The 21,422-nt window shown below is 37.1% G+C and overlaps 1 protein-coding gene across 26 annotated transcripts in view; it reads right to left on the reverse strand.

Annotated features, from left to right (window-relative positions):
- AHI1 (Abelson helper integration site 1) overlaps positions 1 to 21,422 on the reverse strand; it is a 227,087-nt gene that overhangs the window by 168,436 nt on the left and 37,229 nt on the right. For 22 of the 26 annotated variants that reach the window (XR_013416991.1, XR_013416992.1, XR_013416990.1 and 19 more), the window contains 6 exons: positions 18,576 to 18,757; positions 14,309 to 14,528; positions 12,521 to 12,713; positions 10,182 to 10,277; positions 5,218 to 5,403; positions 3,957 to 4,109 (listed from right to left, as the gene is read on the reverse strand). Coding sequence is in view for 17 of the 26 variants with exons in the window: in XM_078001209.1 (XP_077857335.1) it covers positions 3,957 to 4,109; positions 5,218 to 5,403; positions 10,182 to 10,277; positions 12,521 to 12,713; positions 14,309 to 14,528; positions 18,576 to 18,757 (1,030 nt within the window). In the remaining 9 variants the exon portion in view is untranslated. The remainder of the gene's footprint in view (positions 1 to 3,956; positions 4,110 to 5,217; positions 5,404 to 10,181; positions 10,278 to 12,520; positions 12,714 to 14,308; positions 14,529 to 18,575; positions 18,758 to 21,422) is intronic. The other 4 variants (XM_078001215.1, XM_078001214.1, XM_078001213.1 and 1 more) reach the window with 1 other exon arrangement.

The following is a 21,422-nucleotide window of genomic DNA, read 5'->3' on the forward strand; positions in this document are numbered from 1 at the left end:
TACCAGATGAAGCCCAAATTTTCTGGGTATTAATATATACTGTAGAAAATATCAGTTACGTTTATTTATCCTAATTCTATCTCTTCCAACCTTCAGTGAGCCTTAGTTCTTCTGTTTCTTATAATTCAAAAAGTTGAAATAAACATACACTGGGCTCTTACTATATGCCATGAAAGTTGTACTTTCTTACAAATGTCTTTCAATATGTTCATCACAGCCATCCTATGAGTAGCTATTACTAGCTAAGAGTAACCATTATTAGCTCTACATGGCTAAGAAGGATTATTGAAAGGGTCAAGCCTAGCTTAATGGACCTACTCAAAGACTGTTACTTCAAGGGCATGCTTTCTAGACAGGTACCAGGTTTTTCACAAATAGTACCAAGATCTAGCAGTACCTCGGGAGACAGCATTACAACCAGCTACTAGGAACGTGAAAAATTCAAAAGAATTTGTTAAGCGTCAATCGTGTACCAGACTCCATGCTACCCATTTTCTCTCTGCATCCTCCATCCGCATAATTAAGAAAAGGGAGAGGAGGGTAACAAGGAACAAAAACTGAAAGAAATATCATGAGGCTTTATAACCACTTGCTGCTGCTCCTAGAGTAGGAAGTGCAGTTAAGGAAAACTCTGTGCCCAGTCACCTAGGCTGAAAATGAAAACATTGAAGCCACTATCATGTTCTTCATATTCTCAGGGTTTGACACTATGCCCTATCCAGAACAGACACTCCAATAAAGGTCCTCAAAAGCCTTGACTTTTTCCCCTCCTTTACTACCTTGTCAGTCACTAAATCATGCTTGTTCTTACTTTCTGTCTCTGGTATTCATTAGACCCTCATCAACTCACACATCAATGACTGCCATCTAATTCTGATGTTACTACTTCAAGATCTCCCCATGCTACTGCCCGCATTAATTCATCCTCAAATACAACTGTTATTTTTCTCACTCACCTGAAAACCTTCCATTATTCCTCACATCCCTCACAATCAAGTATTAGGCTACCATTTGAGACACTCCACAATGTGGGCCTAATCCAGTACACTACTTTATCTCCTCTTTTACAAACTCCGGTTTCCAACCAGCCAAGCTTTTGAGTGCCTAATGAATACAACAGGTCCTTTCCCACTTATTTGCAACTTTGCCTTCATATGAAATACCCTTCCTCATCCCTCCTTCACTCACCCCTACCTTGGGCATCCTAGCCAATCTTAAGCTCCACTGCTGAATGAGCCCTTTTTCCACCACTGTAGTTCACTCTTCATATCTGCAATTCTCAAATGTTTTTAGTTTCAAGATGCTTTACATTCTTGAACATTTTTTTCAGAGGCTATTTGGAGTTTTCATAAAAAGAAAATAAAAAAAATGCTAACTTCAAATGTCTAGCTTAATAAAATCTAGATTTTCATAACTACTTCCGCTCTCTTGTGATATCACGTTATTTAGCCTCTAGAAAATGCTAGTGCATACTTGTAAGAGAATGAATCTGAAAGAGACTAGTAACACCTTAGAATCATTATGAAAAGAAGTTGACTTCAAGAACCCCCTGAAAGGGACTCAGAACTCCCAGAGGTCTCCAAACTACATTTTGAGAACTGCTGATCTGTACAATCATCTTTATACCTACATTTCCTCATTTCCTCAAGACTTCTCTAAAGCCTATCTGAAAATAAACAACGCTGTAACTGCTTTCTTTTCTCACCTAACCTGGAAGTTCACCAAAGGCAAAATCTAAGTGTTAATCTCTCCATATTATTATGCTTGAAGTATTCTTTTTTTTTTGAGACTGAGTCTTGCTCTGTCGCCCGGGCTAGAGTGCAGTGGCCAGATCTCAGCTCACTGCAAACTCCGCCTCCCGGGTTCACGCCATTCTCCTGCCTCAGCCTCCCGAGTAGCTGGGACTACAGGCGCCCGCCACCTCACCCGGCTAGTTTTTTGTATTTTTTAGTAGAGACGGGGTTTCACCATGTTAGCCAGGATGGTCTCGATCTCCTGACCTCGTGATCCGCCCATCTTGGCCTCCCAAAGTGCTGGGATTACAGGCTTGAGCCACCGCGCCCGGCCTATGCTTGAAGTATTCTAACTCAAAGTGATTTTAAAATGTATCTGTAAAATCAGCCTCAAAAAGAAAGTCAAATGTGATGTAAAATACAGAAAATGAAGATGACTAAATAAGAATAGTCAGTTCTTATTTCTACATTAGATGTTTGAATAAATTAAGATCTTGAATACATTTCATCTGGTAGTAGCTCATATGCATAAAATAAACCACTCCATTCTTTGTAAAAACTAGTAAAAAAATTGCAAAATTGTATCAGCAAGGCTTCCCGCCATTGCAAAAAATGTTTTTTTTTTTTTTTTTTTTTTTGAGACGGAGTCTCGCTCTGTCACCCAGGCTGGAGTGCAGTGGCCGGATCTCAGCTCACTGCAAGCTCCGCCTCCCAGGTTCACGCCATTCTCCTGCCTCAGCCTCCCGAGTAGCTGGGACTACAGGCGCCTGCCACCTCGCCCGGCTAAGTTTTTTGTATTTTTAGTAGAGACGGGGTTTCACCGTGTTAGCCAGGATGGTCTCGATCTCCTGACCTCGTGATCCGCCCGTCTCGGCCTCCCAAAGTGCTGGGATTACAGGCTTGAGCCACCGCGCCCGGCACAAAAAATGTTAATCTAGTAAGAACACTTTAGTAAAAGCTTAAATGCTGCTCAGCTTGTGGTAGAAGTACATACACGTACATATCTCTATCAAAGTGTGATTCAGCAAGAAGCCAGGTGCTGTAAAGAATTTCATGAATCCATAAACATTAAGAGATATATGTCTTACAGACATCAAAAATCTGTTTTAAAAATTTTTTAATTTTTTTTTTTAACAGATGGGGTCTCATTCTGTCATCCAGGCTTGAGTGCAGTGGCACAGTCATAGCTCACTGCAGTCTTGAATTCCTGGGCTCAATCTTCCTTCCTCAGTCTCCCGAGTAGCTGGGACTACAGGTGCATGCCAGCATGCCCACCTAATTAAAAAACTTTTTTTAAGAGAATGGGTCTTGCTATATTGCCCAGGCTAAAAATCTATGTTATCTGACTGCTGTTACAGGCTGAATTGTGTCCTCTCTCCTCCCACTCACATCCCTACCCCTTGTCACCCAAATGAGTATGTTAAAGCTCTAACCCCTAGCACCTCAGAATGTAACAGTATTTGGAGATGTGGTCTTTAAAGAAGTGATTACGTTAAAATGAAATAATTATGGAAGGGTCCTAATCCAACCGGGGGAAAGACAACAGGGGCGTGCATGCACAAAGATCGTGTGAGGAGGCAGCAAGAGGGCAGCCAACTGTAAGACAAGGAGAAGCCTCAGAAGAAATCAACCCAGTCAGCACCTTGATCTTCGCTATGGACCAAATGCTATGTCCTCTCAAAAACCGTATGTTAAAACTGTAATCCCCTATGTGATAGTATTTAGATGTGGGGGTCTCTGGGAGGTAATTTGGTCCTGAGAGTGAGACGCTTATGAATCTGATCTGTGCCCTTATAAAAAAAGACACAAGAAAGGTGATCTCTCTCTCCACCACGTGAGAATACAGCAGGGAGGAGGCTGGCTCCAAGTCAAGAAGGGGACCCTCACCAGGAACTAGGCTGCCTAGCATCTTGATCTTGAACTTCCCAGCCTTCAGAACTGTGAGAAATAAATGTCTGCTGTTTAAGCCACCCAGTGTGTGGTATTTTGTTATAGCAGCCCAAGCTAATACAATTTACAATTGCCCAAGTGCCCGAACGAATGTAAGACAGTGCTTATATACACATGCTAGGCACTCTTACTATTCGTCAAATTAATTAATGGAAAGGCAAAATCATAAATAGCCAGGATTTTAAGCAGTAAGCTAGATATCCTAGGAGTTACTAGAGTTTTGAAGGTAATAAGTGAACATCTAAAGCAATCCACTGTTATCAAACACTTCACCTGCCCAGGGAGTCGTTTCCACTTTATTACTTCCTTTGACTCTTCTAATCCAGGTTCTGTGTCTATTGAGCTTGACTCATGGTGATGTTCACAATGCACTGGTTTACCTTTTTCCTCCTGAAGAGCCATCATAGAGCGGTAAGATGGCTTTATCTAAATATGCATTAAAATATGAAAATTTATATATCATGTTCACCTTTTTCTTTTTCTAGCATATAGTTTTAAAAATACTGAAACAAATAATATGAAAATATTTTCAAAATGTAATCCAGAAAAAATTCTACTTTTATTTGTACATTATTCTAAATAAAATAAAAAAGCTGCTTAAAACTACAGTCCTATAACCAAAAAGTCTTAAAAGTTTTTGAGGAAAAAAATGACTACAAATTTACATGAAATGATTTTAATAACTCTGCCCTTTGTTTCTGCTTCTTCACCAATACTTATGAGTTATGCCATGGCTCTGATATAATACCGTATCTTTAAAATCACAAAACTAGTGTCATAAAAATCTCAAGTTTTAAAAATAATTTCTCAATAATAGATTTAACTCCATCCAAACCAATGCAAATCAGTCCTGTGGTGACAGTATATATCAGCTACAGAATGTGCAAATGACCTGAAAAATTAATGTCTTATAAGAAATAAGACAAAAGCAAAACTTTTTTATTTTAGGGTCAATTCTTTGCTAAGATTATTTATAATATTAATCTATGGAAAACAGCAGCAGTAGAAACATTACGTACTGATTATTTGAATAATATTGTGAAAAATGTACCCAGAAATCAGGACTCTGCAAACTGCAGCCCACACACCAAATTTGGCCTGCTACCTGCTTTTGTAAATAAACTTTTATTGGAACACATCACACCCATTTGTTTAGTTATGGCCTACATATGTCTATGTAGCTACTTTCACACTATAAAGGCAAAATTGACCGAAACTACAGGGCGAAAGCCTAAAATACTATCTCGCCCTTTACAGAAAATATTTTCCAACTTCTCCTTTAAGTCCACCTTTTATCTTTAATTTCTGAAAATCAAATTGTAACAAAACATTTTTCCTAATACTAAAAGCTGTATTTCACATTTAAAATTCATTTAAGCATCTTTTAAATATCAGCTATTATAGTCTTAATATATAACCCCGGATATCTATTAAAATTATTATTATAAGTCTTTTTAGAAACGAAAAACATGTTATGTCACCATTTAATTTCAACACTAGAAGATATACACTTATATGTACTATATTAACTTACACAGTCTGGAACTTTCAGTCCTCTTACAGTTACATACAGTGTTGATGGGTAACGATTTCTTGGACATTTTGACCACCATTCAAACACCTCAACAACATTTAATTGGGATCGAGCCTTAGTAGGTGGGTAATACAGCTGCAAACGAAGTTTTGAGTTGATGTTTGCATTTCCATTGGCTCCCAGAAGCTTAAAACAAGAATTCATATAAAATGTGACCGTCACTGAAAATAAATATATCCAACAAAGCAATAGCATAAAGTCAGAAACATTTTTAAAAGATTAATATGGCATGTTGAAATTTCTTAGTTTTACAAAGCAAAGAACACTACATACTTAGTTAAGCACAGTTCCAGATCATTTTTGACAAAAGGTAACCCAAATGGCTTTTAAAATATTTTCCTGATAGCTCTCTTTTCACATATACAATAATTTCAGACTGTTGGTACAGCATTTACACTACTGTGCCAGATTTCACACTGAACAAAGGATGTGATTGATATACAGTCATCTGAAATAATAAGGTTAAACTGTATATTTACACAAGACACAAATTTTCCATTTGTTTAATATCAGTATTTTTAATGGTTAAAATTTTATGATGTTTTAAATTTTTAAAAAGTTAAAATCATTTCAAGATAATTAAACTCATTTAAGCCATTCGTTACTTTTTTCAGTATTTTAGTGTACCTTCTTTCAAAGGTCTATCTTTAAAACCCTATTAAACAAAACTTATGTTTAAACTAACTAACTAACTGGAGATTTTTGTCTTTTTTTTTTTTTCTTGGCAGAATCTCATTCTGTTATCCAGGCTGGAGTGCAGCGGCAAAATCTCGGCTCACTGCAACCTCCCCCTCCTGGGTTCAAGTGATTCTTGTGCCTCAGCCTCCTGAGTAGCTGGGATTACAGGTGCACGCTACCACACCTGGCTGATTTTTGTGTTTTTAGCAGTCAGAGGTTTTGCCATGTTGGCCAGGCTGGTCACGAACTCCTGGCCTCAAGTGATCTGCCCACCTCGGCCTCCCAAAGTTTTGGGATTACAGGCGTGAGCCACCATGCCTGGCCTTAAATGGAGATTTTTATAAGAAAAATAAAAATCTTACCAAGTCAGAATACGTTCTCTTTCATTAGACCATGACTCAAAATAGGAAATTAAATGTCTAACCTTTATGTCCTCTCCAAATTACGAGCAGAAAGATAGTTTGAACCCTTTGCAACAGTTCACACAAAACATGGAAGTATCTTAAATTAGAAGAATAGGCACTGAGTGCAGGGAACGTATTTAACAACTGTTACCTGTAGACTCATGTAACTTGGAAAGTAAAAAAAACACAGAGTCAAGAAAGACTCTAAGACAGCGTTGTCCAAGAGAGCTTTCTATAATGATGGGAATACTCTAACCAATTCGGAATCCACATGTGGCTACCCTGCACTTGAAGTATAGCTAGCACAAATGTAAAACTAAATTTTTAATTATATTTAATTTGAATTCAAACTGCCACGTGACTTGTAGCTACCAAAACAGTGTAACTCCAAGTTCATGAACCTGGGAGAGTGGACAGATGGTGATACCACCAACTGAAGTAGCAGAGAGAGCAGCACGGATACTCAGTTTGGGAGAATCTGAGATATCTGTAAGTCATCGAAGTTGAAATGTCCAGTAGGGGACTGAATTTACAAATCTGAAGTACCAGTGAGAAAAGTGGTTCCAAAAAAACTGGGTTAAAGATGAAACCATGAGTAGGACTGATATTAAGGAGGTAGGTAGAAGACCATGAAGGAAACTGAAAGAATGGTATAAGTAAAATTAGGAGAGGATGGTGTCAAGAAAACCAAGGTAACAGAGTTTCAAGAGTGTGATATGTTAAATGCGTAGATGTGACAAAATAACTTAAAAATGTTCAATAAATTTGGCAAATAGAAATCATTAGTGATTTGGTTGGAGAAGCTTTAGTAGCAGAGGCAAAATTTAGAATGTTGTTCAGGAATGATGAGTTCAGGAATGATGCATCAACAAGAGAGATGGCAAAATACAGCCCATCTTTTCCCCTACCCCTTTAGGAAAGAATGTAAAGACAATGGAGGTTATAAGCTGAGCAGGTGACATTGTGATTAGTGTCAAATGACACACAGGGGTAAAGAACAGTTCCAAACTGAGTAATAGATACATTCAGTCATTAAATCATAAGCACTCGAGACTCCCTTCATTAACTCTCCTACAGCTCGCCAAAGCTCATCTCGGTGATTTTAAAGATATTCCCTAGCTTCTAAACCATACTTTCCGTAGATTGTTTTAATTTAACCAGGCAATTTAGTTTACATTAATATGCTGCTTAGCATGAGTAAACAACTAAGATTCAGCCAAGACCCTGCTATTATGGTTATAAATTATATAATGTAGAGCTTAAATAAATAAGGCTTTGCCACTTTTTAGTTTAAAAGAATAGCCACATATATGTACTAAAAGAACTGAAAGTACCTGAGAATCTGAGGCATAGCTGAGAATTAGTATAAAGTCTCATTTGAACTATTGTAATAACTTAACAATTATCCAAGACATCCCTGGAACCAATAGGATAGGCAATAAAAGATTTAAATTTTAATTGTCTTCATGCCATTTTCTTTTTTTTTTTTTTTTGAGATGGAATCTCACTCTGTCACCCAGGCTGGAGTGCAGCGGTACAATCACGGGTCACTACAACTTCCATTCCCTGTGTTCAAGCAATCCTCCCCCCTCAGCCTCCCGAGTAGCTGGGATTACAGGCGCACACCACAACACCTGGCTAATTTTTGTATTTTTAGTAGAGATAGGGTTTCACCATATTGGTGAGGCTGGTCTCAAACTCCTGACCTCAAGTGATTGGCTCACCTCAGCCTCCCAGCATGCTAGGATTACAGGTGTGAGCTACTGCATCCGTCATGCCACTCTCTTGAAGATCAATTTTATCCTTGCCACTCTTTCCATCATCGTTGATTAATTCCCTCGATATATAGTCACCAAGTACTTTCTATGTGCCATTAATATGCTGGGAGCTGGTGATATTATAGCATGGAGTTTCAAGAGAGTGATATATTAAATGTAAAAAGATGTAGTAAAATAAGGACTAAAAATGCTCAACATATTTACCCAAAAGAAGTCATTGGTGACTCTAAAAAGCTTACAGTCTAATGAAAAAGACAGAAGTATTAGAAGACGTGAAGCACATAGAATACCTTACCCTTTCTGCGGGGTGGGGATGGGATAAGGAGAATTCTTGACTGCCATTTTTGCCAATGGCATAAGATGAATAAATAAATAAAAATCCATACAGTATTTAGAGGTAAAAATGCTGTGAAATATGTTACTGCTTCCCAAGTGCAACTTACAGTAAATACTGCAGGTTTGCACGAATCTTAGCATAAAAGAAATGCAGTTTCTAATAAAACCACAAGATGGCAGTGTTTACTATGTGAAAGTGACCTTTTTTGCTTTTTTTTTAAATGGTTTTTTTCTTTGCTCTAAATCAGTATCAAAGCTGCTATGGAAAAAGGCATAACAGATTTATATAAGGGTGATCACAGATAGTACACTGGACCAGGTGATTCCTAAGACCACTCTCAATTACTTACTCACCACAGCCAACCTGGCGGCTATTCAGTCCTTTGACTATAATACTTCTAAAATCTCTCTCTAACCCCCAATATGGATTAAATGTTTCAACAGGATTTTCACAGCATCTGCTCTGTAGCACATAATAATGTAGGTAACAGGTCTGTATAGAAATTAAATTGGAGCAGGTATATACAATGTCTAATTTATCTATGAATGTACTGTATTTAGCAGACTGTCTCACATTTTATAGATCACATTTGTTGAACGAATGGATGCACAAATGAAAATGTTTTTATAAGATGGCACAAAATAGACTAATTACTCAAGACTTTTCATAATTTAAATTGATGTCTGAAGGAATAACAGATAATATAAAATTAAAATATCCCTTTTTAAAAACATTAGTCTATGTCTTTTATCTTTGCTGAAACATCCTCGTCAAAGACATCCTAGTCAGAGACACCCAGTCAAAGACAAATGTACAAAGACATTTTTTACCTAGACTACTGTAAGAATTTCCTAATTTGATTATCAAGTATCCACATTTGCTCCCTCTAGAATCTGTTCTCTACATAGCAGAGTATATATCTTTCTAAAACATAAATCAGGTTATTTTATTGTTTTGTTTAAAATCCTATAGTGGCTTCCCATTGCTCTTTAAATTCTATAATGGCTTCCTCTAGCTATAATACCTGAGAAGACCTCATCATAATTAACATCCCATTGACCTTAGCAACCTCTTCATGCACCCTTAGTCTCTGTCCTCCAATCCTGGTGGCCTTTTTTTGATTTTCTGAATTAACCCTGCTCCTTCAAATATCAGGGTTTTTGCATATAATGTACCCTCTACCATGGCCCATCTCTTCCCCACCGGTGACAGTGTGTCTCTTCCTCAGGAATCCTTTCCCTGATCCCACAGTTCATCATCCATCCCATACCTCTTTACGATACTTATAAAAATTTATAATTAAATGACAAATCGTGAAGTCAACTGTTTTATGTTTATGTTGCTGGAAGTCCAGGAGTTCAAGGATTTGTCATCTTTGTCCACTGACAAGAACAGTAGCTGGCACATAGAAAAGTCTTAATAAATATTTATTGAATTGAATAAATGGCATGGCTGTTTGTGTCTTTTTTAATGCTACATCCTCAGAACCAAATAGTGTAACTGTCACATACTGTAACTGGCGCACAAAAATTTATAAATATTTAAGAATCTGAATGAGCATAACCTGAGCTTGAATTAATAACTCTTCATTCTTATAACCTTACCTTAGATTCTAATTCCTTATATGAAACCAAACTGACATGGGAGAAAGCAGCCAACTACATTTGAAGACTATTTTAAAAGTGTTTAAAATGGTGAAAAACATACCTTAAGAAATGCCCAGGCAATTTTCCGAAAGCCACATTCTTGGTTTTGAACCTCAGAATTATTCTTAATTTCATCCATGCTTAAGAAATCAAGAATCTGCAAATAAATTCACAGAAGACTAGGCTACCTAAAATTTAGTATTTTCTAACGGTATATTATTAAAAATTTTAAAAATCATTTGTATAGTACTTAAAAACATTGATCTTTACAGGGAGTAAAAACATTTTTATCTCATTTCATTCACCTTAAAGTTAACTCATTCAATTAGGGAGGGTCCATTTTCTGACTACTTTATCTTTCATTCATAAATACTAAGATTTATTTCAAATCCAAGGCAAAGTGTTAATCACCTCAAATATAACCTAGGTACAAATACACTAGGCATAGAATTCTTAAGCTTTCATTGTTTTTTATGTATCAGAGCAGACTTCAAAGGGATTGTTTAAAAAACTCACGATTCTATTTCTGGGTCTTTGTCTTGGATCACCTTCCTGAAGTTGAGGTTTTTCTCTTTGGATATATGTTATAATTAGGCTTCTCTAGAGGATTTCTTCCATTCTTCTTTCCTATCTGGCCATTAAAGCTCATGGATTTGCAACCAACCTGCCACAGAGATTGTATTCTAGGTACTTATAAGAGGCTATCACTTCAAACTTACTGGTGCTTATTAAAAGCTCAGCTGCGAAAATGAGACTTTTATAGAAAAAATACTGCTTGAGAAACGATACAGACTCCATTCATCTGTGTTTTTTGGATACCTAAATCTTTTTTAAGATATAATACATGCTCAGTGAAAACATAATATAAAAAATATATATATGCAAAGTAAAAACAACTTGTAATCCAGACCCATAGATGGCCACCATGTTAATGGTGGCTAAATCTTTTTCTGTGCATTCCTAAACATATGTATGGAACTACAAATCTAATAATGCTATTTCACAAATTATTTTCATATAACATGTAGTGAGTATCTCTTCATGTCAATACATACACATGAATACCATAATGTTAATGACTGCCTACTATTCTTCCGTCACAAATACCATAAATTTAACAAAAATTATAACTTATTTAACCATATCTCTTACTGATCTAAATTTAGGTTATTTTATCTCCCTAAAATTTTTGCCATTATAAACAATGTTGAAATAAATATCTTGCACACACATCTTCATGGACTTGTCATTTTTTCCTTAAGATAAAGACTTAGGAGTAAAATAATGGTTTTAAAGACTTTTGACAGACATTATCAAGTTGTCCTCAATAAACACTTAAAAAACTGAGATCAAAAAGTAGTTGCATAAGCAATAACATACTATATGAAAACTTAAGAAGCAACCAAAAGTGTTTATAATACAACAATCTATCTGAAAATTATAACAAATGACAAATTTTGAAGACAAAGAAAAAATTCCTTAAGATAAAAATTATACCCATTTTTCAACAATAACAGCTTTATGTAAATCACACACAACATAATCACAAATGTAAATATTGGAATATTTGTGTCATAAATACAGACAACCTGAAAGTGAAGGATCATAAAAACAAGTAATTCTAAAAAATGAATCTTCAGCACTGGTTATGCCAAGTTACTTGCTGTTCCCATGCTAAACTTCTCCATCTAGCTTACACTGGAAGGGGGGCTTTCTCTACTTTCCTTTGCTTATGGAGACAGAACACATGATAGAGAAAAGAAATGTGGTATTCTAGGTTCAAACTATCTCCAAACATATTTTTTTACACTTAAAATTTGAGTAACTTTGGAGAAATCACTTTTACTCCAAACCTTCTCATTTTTAAGAAAATTATATAATAACTAGTCAGCTCAAAAGCCATCTATTCCATAAAGCTTTCACTGACTTCTCTGACCCACCACTAACCCTTTACATATCAGAAGTTCTACAACATTTTTGGTTATATATGAAATTGCATTAATTAACTGATCTGTGTACATTTATTTATCCAGGTGGTACACATATTCTTAGGGTGTCTGATACGGTTAAATGAGTTTACGCTTTGTGAAATGGGTTAAAAATGGAGAAATACATTCATATAGAGTGGATTCATCACTTCAGTACAGTTAACAGTCACAGGGTTGTTGTAATTATTAAATGATACAAAGTAGGCCAAATAGTACTCAGCAAATATGCTATCACTGCTTATAAAAGGGCGTCTCACTTGTATTCCACAGCATTCTACAAACACTAAATCCTAGAGATTAAATTCTCACACTACTTTTTTTTGCATTATTAGACTACTAAAAATAATAGCTTACATCTGTGCTATTAAATATTAACTATCATTTAATTTGAATTGCTCCATTCAATTCATACCTCAAAGAACAGGATGACTTTAGGACTCTCATCAGAGTCTCGAAGCAAATAGGGAAAATTTTCATTAAATATAATTTGTTCTTCCCACTCTGGAAGTCTTGATTTTAACTGTTTAAAATCATATGGCTGGGTCATAATAGGAAGAATATAATCCACATTCTCTTTTTCATAGTAAGATGAAACAGGTCGTTCACTGTACAAAAAAAAATACTTCCATTAATGCAATTTTTATAATTTTGAGGTGAGAAAAAAATATATAGTGTATAAGGTGAGGCAACCAGAAACAATGAATTGCCACAATAATACAAAAGGAAAGATTATTTTGATTGTCTATCTAGAAACTTAGAAATTTTGTAAGACTTAAAAAAGTAACAGTCCATCTTACATTTGTGTACTATCAATCAGTTTCACGTGATTATTTTATTATAGAAATATAAAGTGAGAAGTATGATTATACCTTTGCCATACAATGCTGGGATAAACTCCTTCAGAATTTTATAAGAGTTTATAATAAAATAGACATTGCCAGGCACAGTGGCTCACGCCTGTAACCCCAGCACTTTGAGAGGTTGAGGCAGGTGGACTGCTTGAGCTAAGGAGTTCGGGACCAGCCCGGGTAACATGGTGAAACCTCGTTTCTACAAAAAATAGAAAAGAAGTTAGCTGGGCATGGTGGCACATGTCTGCAGTCCCAGCTACTTGGGAATCTGAGGTGGGAGGATCACCTGAGCCCAGGGAGGTTGAGGCTGTAGTAAGTTGTGATTGTGCCACTGCACTCCAGCCGGTGAGAGAGAGAGTGAGATCTTGTCTTAAAAAAAAAAAAAAGACATAAAATTGATTTTACATTAAAAAAAAGGCACAAGACTATAAACCCCTTGAGCTGTCATATTTTCTTTGCATGCCCTAAGGCAAATGAATAAGTGAATGGGTTTTTTTTTGGACAATCTTCCTGTTTCCATTCCCCACTGGCTTTTCAAACAATTTTTTTTTTTTAAATTCTAGTATAAACATGTATTTCATTGTACTTTTTATTTGGGATTTCATAGCTAAGCATGCATTAGCTATAGAAGTAATCTTAGAAAAAACATTAAAGATTCATCTACCTTACTTGAGGCCCAGATAACATTACTTTCAAAAGAAAAATATAAGGTTGGACAATTAAAGCATTTACCAATGCAATATAAAATATTTGCAATGCAATTTTATGTCATAAATTATGTCTAGTAAGCTGGTAGAAGCTCTCTACCACTTAAAATGAATTATTCCCTTCCACTTAAAAGTAATCACTGAGCCAGGCGTGGTGGCTCGTGCCTGTAATCCCAGCACTTTGGGAGGCTGAGGCAGGCAGATTGCCTGAGGTCAGGAGTTCGAGATCAGCCTGGCCAAACCCCGCCTCCACTAAAAATACAAAAATTAGCCAGGTGTGGTGGCGGGCACCTGTAATCCCAGCTACTCAGGAGGCTGAAGCAAGAGAATTGCTTGAACCTGGGAGGCTGAGGTTGCAGTGAGCCAAGATTGCACCACTGCATTCCAGTCTGGGTAACAAAGCAAGACTCCATCCCCTCCCCACCAAAAAAAGAAGTAATTACTGAATTCTATGTTCTCCATTTCTTCTACAACATTCTGATCAATGTTAATGATTGAAGAACACCTACAACTAGTAGACTATTCTCTAATACAAATCCTAACTCTATTCCCACTGACTTTCAACTACCAATGGCAGAAAAAAGACTTCTACTGCAGACAGTTTCAGTTTCAAGAATTAGCTGTGGAATTAAAAAAAGTTACCTATCATCTTTCTTGACATGTTGACCAGTATGCTCATCAACCACATGAATTTTTACCATTGGGTGAGAAATCATAAAATCTGACTTAAGTCTATCAGTTCGGTGAATATAAACTCCCAGGACAAGGTCATCATCAAGCAAACATTTGGGATAGACTGGGCTATCTCGACTTGTTATTTCATGAACACCATCACCATCAACATCTTCGTTATCATCTGTAACTACACGCATGGAAAAAAAAAAATCAATGTTATAATTAGTTGTTCCCACAGTTGTATTTACATATAAGCTAATCTTTAAGATCTATGATGATTTCACTTTGTTAACAAAGGAACTTCAAGAGGAAAGAAAGAAAAAGCCAGATAACAGCAAACCATAGTCTGACAGTAAAATACTACATTTGCTAATGCATTAAAAATAAGGTGAGAAATCCTTGTTTATATTTTTCCTAATAAGTAGGAGAAATACAAAAAGAAAAAAAAAAAGAGAGTCAAAGTCAGAAAAGTAACTATATCTAGGTATTTTCTAAGTGGAATATACATGACTCAGCTAGAATTTCTACCTCTGGGTAGGATGCAGTAGGATGCAGCAGGTAAACACTTTGGGTAACAACTGGAAAGAGCCAAATAAATTACGAATACCTTATTTTAAATTTTAAAGGCATCAGAAAGTACAGAAACAAGGTATACTAGACAGATCAAAATTCCAGAAAGGGAGAATCAGTCAGAGGTCAGCTGATGGACTGGCCACTGTTTCTGTCTCTGGGGACATTTGCTGATTCAGGGTGTGAGTGAAGATCAGAGTTTGGCTTAAGCAGAAGGTCACTGCCAGGAGAATGAGAAATCAGCAACACTTTCATCATTCCACAGGACTAAAATGATAAAACTGGAGATTTGAGAAGCCTCAAACATGACCAGTTTTTCTCACAAAACTGAATTCCGATGCTATAGAGAAGCTAGAGAGGTAGTGAAATCTCCCAGGCTTGTGGTGCTAGCAGACCAGGATCTGCCAGGGGAAGGGGACCAAAGCAAAACAGGCAAAGATGAAGCCCTGGAGGGTGTGGTCAATTTACACTGAGGACCAAGAGCCACTCTTCACCTGGGGTCATCTACCAATTCTGGTCACAGATCTAGGTTGATAATCCAGGTGCGATTTCTGGCAGAAGGTTGCTACTGAGGGACAGAGAAGCCAGCAGAGATTTCGGCATGCATGGCAGCGAGAGTGACAAAAAGATAGAGGATACCTGAAGGATGTCTAACATATAGCCAGTCTCCCGCTCAAAGAATCTGCCAAATTTTGAAGTGGCAAATGGCAAGTGGAAAAGCACTGAAGGGCTAAACTGAAACTCCCATTGTATTTTAGGGCTAAAAAATTATTTAGGGCTATGAATTATTAGAGATAAAGAAGGGCACTGCATAATGATAAAAGTGATAACCTGATAAGAGATACAAGAAAAATAAAATCAGAGTGGAAATGTTAATACCTCTCTCAACAGCTGACGGAATAAGTAGACCAAAAAAACTAATAAGAAGAACTGAGCACAATTAAACTTGACCTAACTGACATTCAAAGGACACTGCACTCAACATTAGAAACTGCATTCTTTTCAAGTGAGCATGGAATATTTACCAAATCTGACCATAAAATGGTCATTAAAAAATGCCTCAATAAACTCAGAGGATTGAAATCATTCATAATGTTATCTGACAACAATGGAAGACAGAAACCAATAAAAGATAACTAGAAAAGCATCTGCTGCCTGAAACTAAGCAACATACTTCTAAATAATGCACGATCAATTAAAACGAAATTTTCTGTTAAATGATAATAAAAAGACACAATATTAACAATTTTGGAGATACAGGTAAGGTAGTACTTTGATGGAAATTTAGTCTTAAATGCATATAAAAGAAGACTGAAATTTTTCTTATAAAATCCAAATTATAAAGTTAGAAATAAGTAGCAAATAAAACCCGAATAAGTACAAAGGAAAATAATAAAGTTACAAGAAAAAACTACTAATACATAAATGTACAATAGAGAAAATCAAAGCCAAAGGTTTTTGAAAAGACTCATAAACTTAAAATCCTAAGACTGATCAAGAATTTGAGAGAAAACAAATTGCCAATCCCATGAATGAAAAAATGGGACAGCCTTTCAGATGCTACAGAAATGAAAATTTGAACATTTGGATCAAAAACTACAGTCTATCAAATAGCTGAGAAAAGCTTTAAAAAAAGTGAAAAGACTGATAAGAAACTAAATCTTGATCCGTATCAAGACAAGCTAAATTATAAGGCATAAGGACTGAAAAGGAAGCAATAAAACTATCATTATTAACAGATTACATTATTGTATATGTAGAAAAATCAAAACAATATAACAATAAACTCTGTTGGCCACGATGGCTCACACCTGTAATCCCAGTAATCTGGGAGGGTGAGGCGGGCGAATTGCTTGCGCCCAGGAGTTTGAGACTAGCCTGGAATATGTAGTGAGACCTTGTCTCTACAAAAAAATTAGCCGGGAATGGTGGTGCATGCCTGTAGTCCCAGCTACTTGGAAGACTGAAGTGGGAGGATCGCTTGAGCCTGGGAAATGGAGGCTGCCATAAGCTGAGATCACGCCACTGCACTCCAGCCTGAGTGACAGGCGAGACCCTGTCTCAAAAACAAATAAATAAATAAACTCTTGCAATAAGTGAATTTAGCAAATCAATAGATACAATGTTAAAAAAAATGTAAACACATTTCTACACATATGTACCAGCAACAAATACAAAGCAAAAAAAAATTCTTTTTGGAGACAGAATCTCGCTCTATCGCCCAGGCTGGAGTGCAGTGATGCGATCTCAGCTCACTGCAAGCTCTGCCTCCCAAGTTCACACATTCTCCTGCCTCAGCCTCCCGAGTGGTTGGGATTACAGGTGCCCGCCATCATGCCCGGCTAATTTTCTGTATTTTTAGTAGAGACGGGGTTTCACCGTGTTAGGCAGGATGGTCTTCATCGCCTGACCTCGTGATCCGCCCGCCTCAGCCTCCCAAAGTGCTGGGATTACAGGCGCGAGCCACCACGCCCAGCCAAAATCAAAAAATTTTTAAACGCCATTTACAATATCATTAAGAAACATCAACTCCTAGGAATAAATCTAAGGAGAGATTCTGCTGAAATGTATATTACTGGGATATGTTAAATAAGATGCAAATAAATGGAAGTGCATACCAAATTCATAGACTGAGAATCAATACTTTGTAAAAATGTCAAGTCTCTTTAGAGAGCTATTATACTGTGAATCTCTATAGATTCACCCAGTCTAGATCAAAATCACAGCTTGCAAGACAGGATGGGTATAGGAAGGAAGAGGGAGAATTGAGAAGTCTTCTAAAATCCATATAGAAATGCAAAGTAAAGAATAGCTTAGGCAATGCAGATGAAGAAGGAAAAAGCTAGAGTACAATACTAAATAGCAAGACCTATTAAAAAGCTACAGTATTTAGACATGGTGGTGTTGGTACAGACTGTCTACTGTAAAAGAATAGAGACTATAAAAACTGATCCACACGTAAACACAGTCATGTTATATATGAGAAAAGTGACACTGCCACACAGAGGCAAAAAGACACTCTCTTCAGTAAATGGTACTGGGTCAATTATAATATATATCTACACGAGAAAACGTATCTTGATCACTGCTTCCTAACAAACAAAAACCAATTTCAGATGAACTGCATATATAAATGTGAAAAGTAAAACAGAAACAGTAAAACTTTTAAAATAAAACTTTTAGAGAAACATCTTCAGAACTTGGGAAAGATTTCTTAAATCACAGAGAACACTTACCTTCAAAGGAAAAAACGGATAAACTGGACTATTCAAAAATTTCTGCTTTTCGAAAGACACCAATGAGAGAGAAATAAACTAGAGTAGGAAGACATTTGCAATACATATGCATGTATGTATATATCTGAGAATAATCTCATATTGAAGTATATAAACTATCATTACAAATCAATTAGAAAAAGACAATGCTGTTTTTAAAAAAATGCATAACTTGAATATATTTACAAGTGATACAAACTCATCAAAGACAAACAGCTACAAATACACGTGTACTTTAATCTAGATGAATCCAAGAACAAGTACCACATACTCTATATTGAATTAATTTCAAGTATACCCATCAGTTTTAGTTTTTAAGGGCTAAAATTCCTAGAATCAAGTTATTGCTACCAACGTACACAATTTTTCACTTAATTTGTATAACAAACCTGCTTTAGCCTTCTTTTTTGGCTTTTTTGGTTTAGGTTTTGTGTCATCTTGCATGCTGCCTTCTGTGTTTTGTTCCATTGAGCTTATTTCACCGTCTTGATGAGAATCTGAAGAAACTGGTCTAACTGAAGATTCCTTCTTTTGTTCACCTTCAACTGTGTCACCAGAGATGGTCAATGTACTACAAATATAATCCAAGTATCAGCCATTACAGATATATTATTATAATTATTATTATTATTCATGATGCAACAGAGTGAACAGTAAATAGGAGCAAACATAATCCTAAAATCACTACTATTTTTTCTTGAGATGCATATATTTTCCTACACACTAAAATGGTTAGCTGTCAAATAGGTATCATAGGTTGTAACTTCGCAAGGAGTTACATGATTCAACTAAAACTGAGCTCTAAACCCCAGGGGAAAGGAAATTGTATTAATATTTTATGAGCAATTGATCTCTCTTTACATAGGACTTATCGAAGCACGCCCACCCTGCTGCCAAGTAAATGACTGATCAACCAATTTTAAAATTACCTTATTTAAAAGTATAAAATGTATTCTAGGTTTGTTCAGTCTTCAAGAGGCTTCAAAAGCACAACTTTTGATTTCTCTTTTTTCTTTTCTTTTTTTTTTTTTTACGACTAGGTCTCGCTCTGTCACCCAAGTTGGAGTGCAGTGGTACAATCATAGCTCACTGCCGCCTCAACCTCCCAGGCTCCAGCAATCCTCCCACTTCTGCCTCCCAAATAGCTGGGACTACAGGCACATGCCACCATACCTGGCTGATTTTTGTACTTGTAGAGATGGAGTTTCACCATATTGCTCAGGCTGAGACTTCTAGGTAAAAATTAATTCCTTGTATTTTCTAGTGGTTGGTGAGTCACTACATTTTCAGAAGGCTATTACTAAAATTAAAATCTATATCACATGACTAGTAAATGGTAAGAAGTAGCAACCCAGAGGCATACTGAGTTTACAGAAAAACCAACCTACTAACATTTTAATGTATCAAGTTAAAAAAATCTGCATTTAAATAATAAAAATTAATTTCCAATATGTTTAGTCACCTTTCCAAAAAAATGGGCTGAGGAAAATAAGACTAGAGAAATATTTCAGTGTGGGCTGGACCTAATGACTTACTTCTAACCGACAGAATATGATAAAAGCAATGAACGCCACTTATAAGATTAGGTTCCAAAAAGACTGTGACTTCTGTCTTGCTCTCACTCTCTCAGAGCCCTTGGTCTGGGGAAGCAAGTGGCCATATTATGAGTAGACCACACGGAGGACGTCCACGTGGCAAGGAACTGGTATACCTGGCCCAAAGCCAGTCAGGACCTGAGGCCTACCAACAGCCACATGAATGAGCTTAGCACTGGATCTTCTAAGGCCTTCTAACAGCTATGTCACTTGATAGATCCTCCCCAAGTCAAGGCTTAAGGTGATTTCAGTCCTGGCTAACATCCTGATTGCAACCTGTGATTGACAGAGACACCCAGCAAAGTCACTCCCAGATTGCTGGCCCATAGAAACTATGAGACAATAAATGCTTGTCATCCTAAAAGCTGCTAAATTATGGGATAATCTCTTTAATGCATCAACAGATAATACATACTATCATGTCCCTGCAGCAACCTGGTTTGCAATATCTTTATTATCACTGGTCACCTAGCTTTTAAAAAGAGGGGAATTATTTTTGGCTGAGGGTTTTAGGGGAAATTGATCCTGAATGCCAAGGAATAGTCACATATAGAATGTTCCCACTTCAAGCTGTTTCTCTAGAGGAGAACTGCAGGGGGGAACAAAGTTAATTATAGCAGTTAAAAAGCATTTTTATCTTATTGTTTTATCCAAGTAGAGAACATATGTATATGTATATGTTCATTTAAACTCATACTCTATATACAAGTACATATATAAGCATCATATAGAGAAAAAGATTAGAATAACAAATTGCCAATAGCGATTATCTTTGAATAGTTTTTCTACAATGAGCTAATGTTATTTGTGTAAGAAAAAAAAGCTGTATTTATATATCCAAACAGGTATTTGTAACTCAAAAAAGGGGAAGTAATTAGGTTGCTATTACTTTGAAAGCAGATGGGGGGGCGGAGCAAGATGGCCGAATAGGAACAGCTCCAGTCTCCAACTCCCAGCGCGAGCGACACAGAAGACCGGTGATTTCTGCATTTTCAACTGAGGTACTGGGTTCATCTCACTGGGGAGTGCCGGACGATCGGTGCTGGTCAGCTGCTGCAGCCCGACCAGCCAGAGCTGAAGCAGGGCGAGGCATTGCCTCACCTGGGAAGCACAAGGGGGAAGGGAATCCCTTTTCCTAGCCAGGGGAACTCAGACACACAACACCTGGAAAATCGGGTAACTCCCACCCCAATACTGTGCTTTAAGCAAACAGGCACACCAGGAGATCATATCCCACACCTGGCCGGGAGGGTCCCACACCCACGAAGCCTCCCTCATTGTTAGCACAGCAGTCTGTGATCTACCAGCAAGGCAGCAGCGAGGCTGGGGGAGGGGCGCCCGCCATTGCTGAGGCTTAAGTAGGTAAACAAAGCTGCTGGGAAGCTCGAACTGGGTGGAGCTCACAGCAGCTCAAGGAAACCTGCCTGTCTCTGTAGACTCCACCTCTGGGGACAGGGCAATAACAAACGCAGCCGAAACCTCTGCAGACGCAAACGACTCTGTCTGACAGCTTTGAAGAGAGCAGTGGATCTCCCAACACGGAGGTTGAGATCTGAGAAGGGACAGACTCCCTGCTCAAGTGGGTCCCTGACCCCTGAGTAGCCTAACTGGGAGACATCCCCCACTAGGGGCAGTCTGACA

This window comes from Macaca mulatta, chromosome 4, assembly GCF_049350105.2.
Source record: "Macaca mulatta isolate MMU2019108-1 chromosome 4, T2T-MMU8v2.0, whole genome shotgun sequence".
NCBI classification, from domain to species: domain Eukaryota; kingdom Metazoa; phylum Chordata; class Mammalia; order Primates; family Cercopithecidae; genus Macaca; species Macaca mulatta.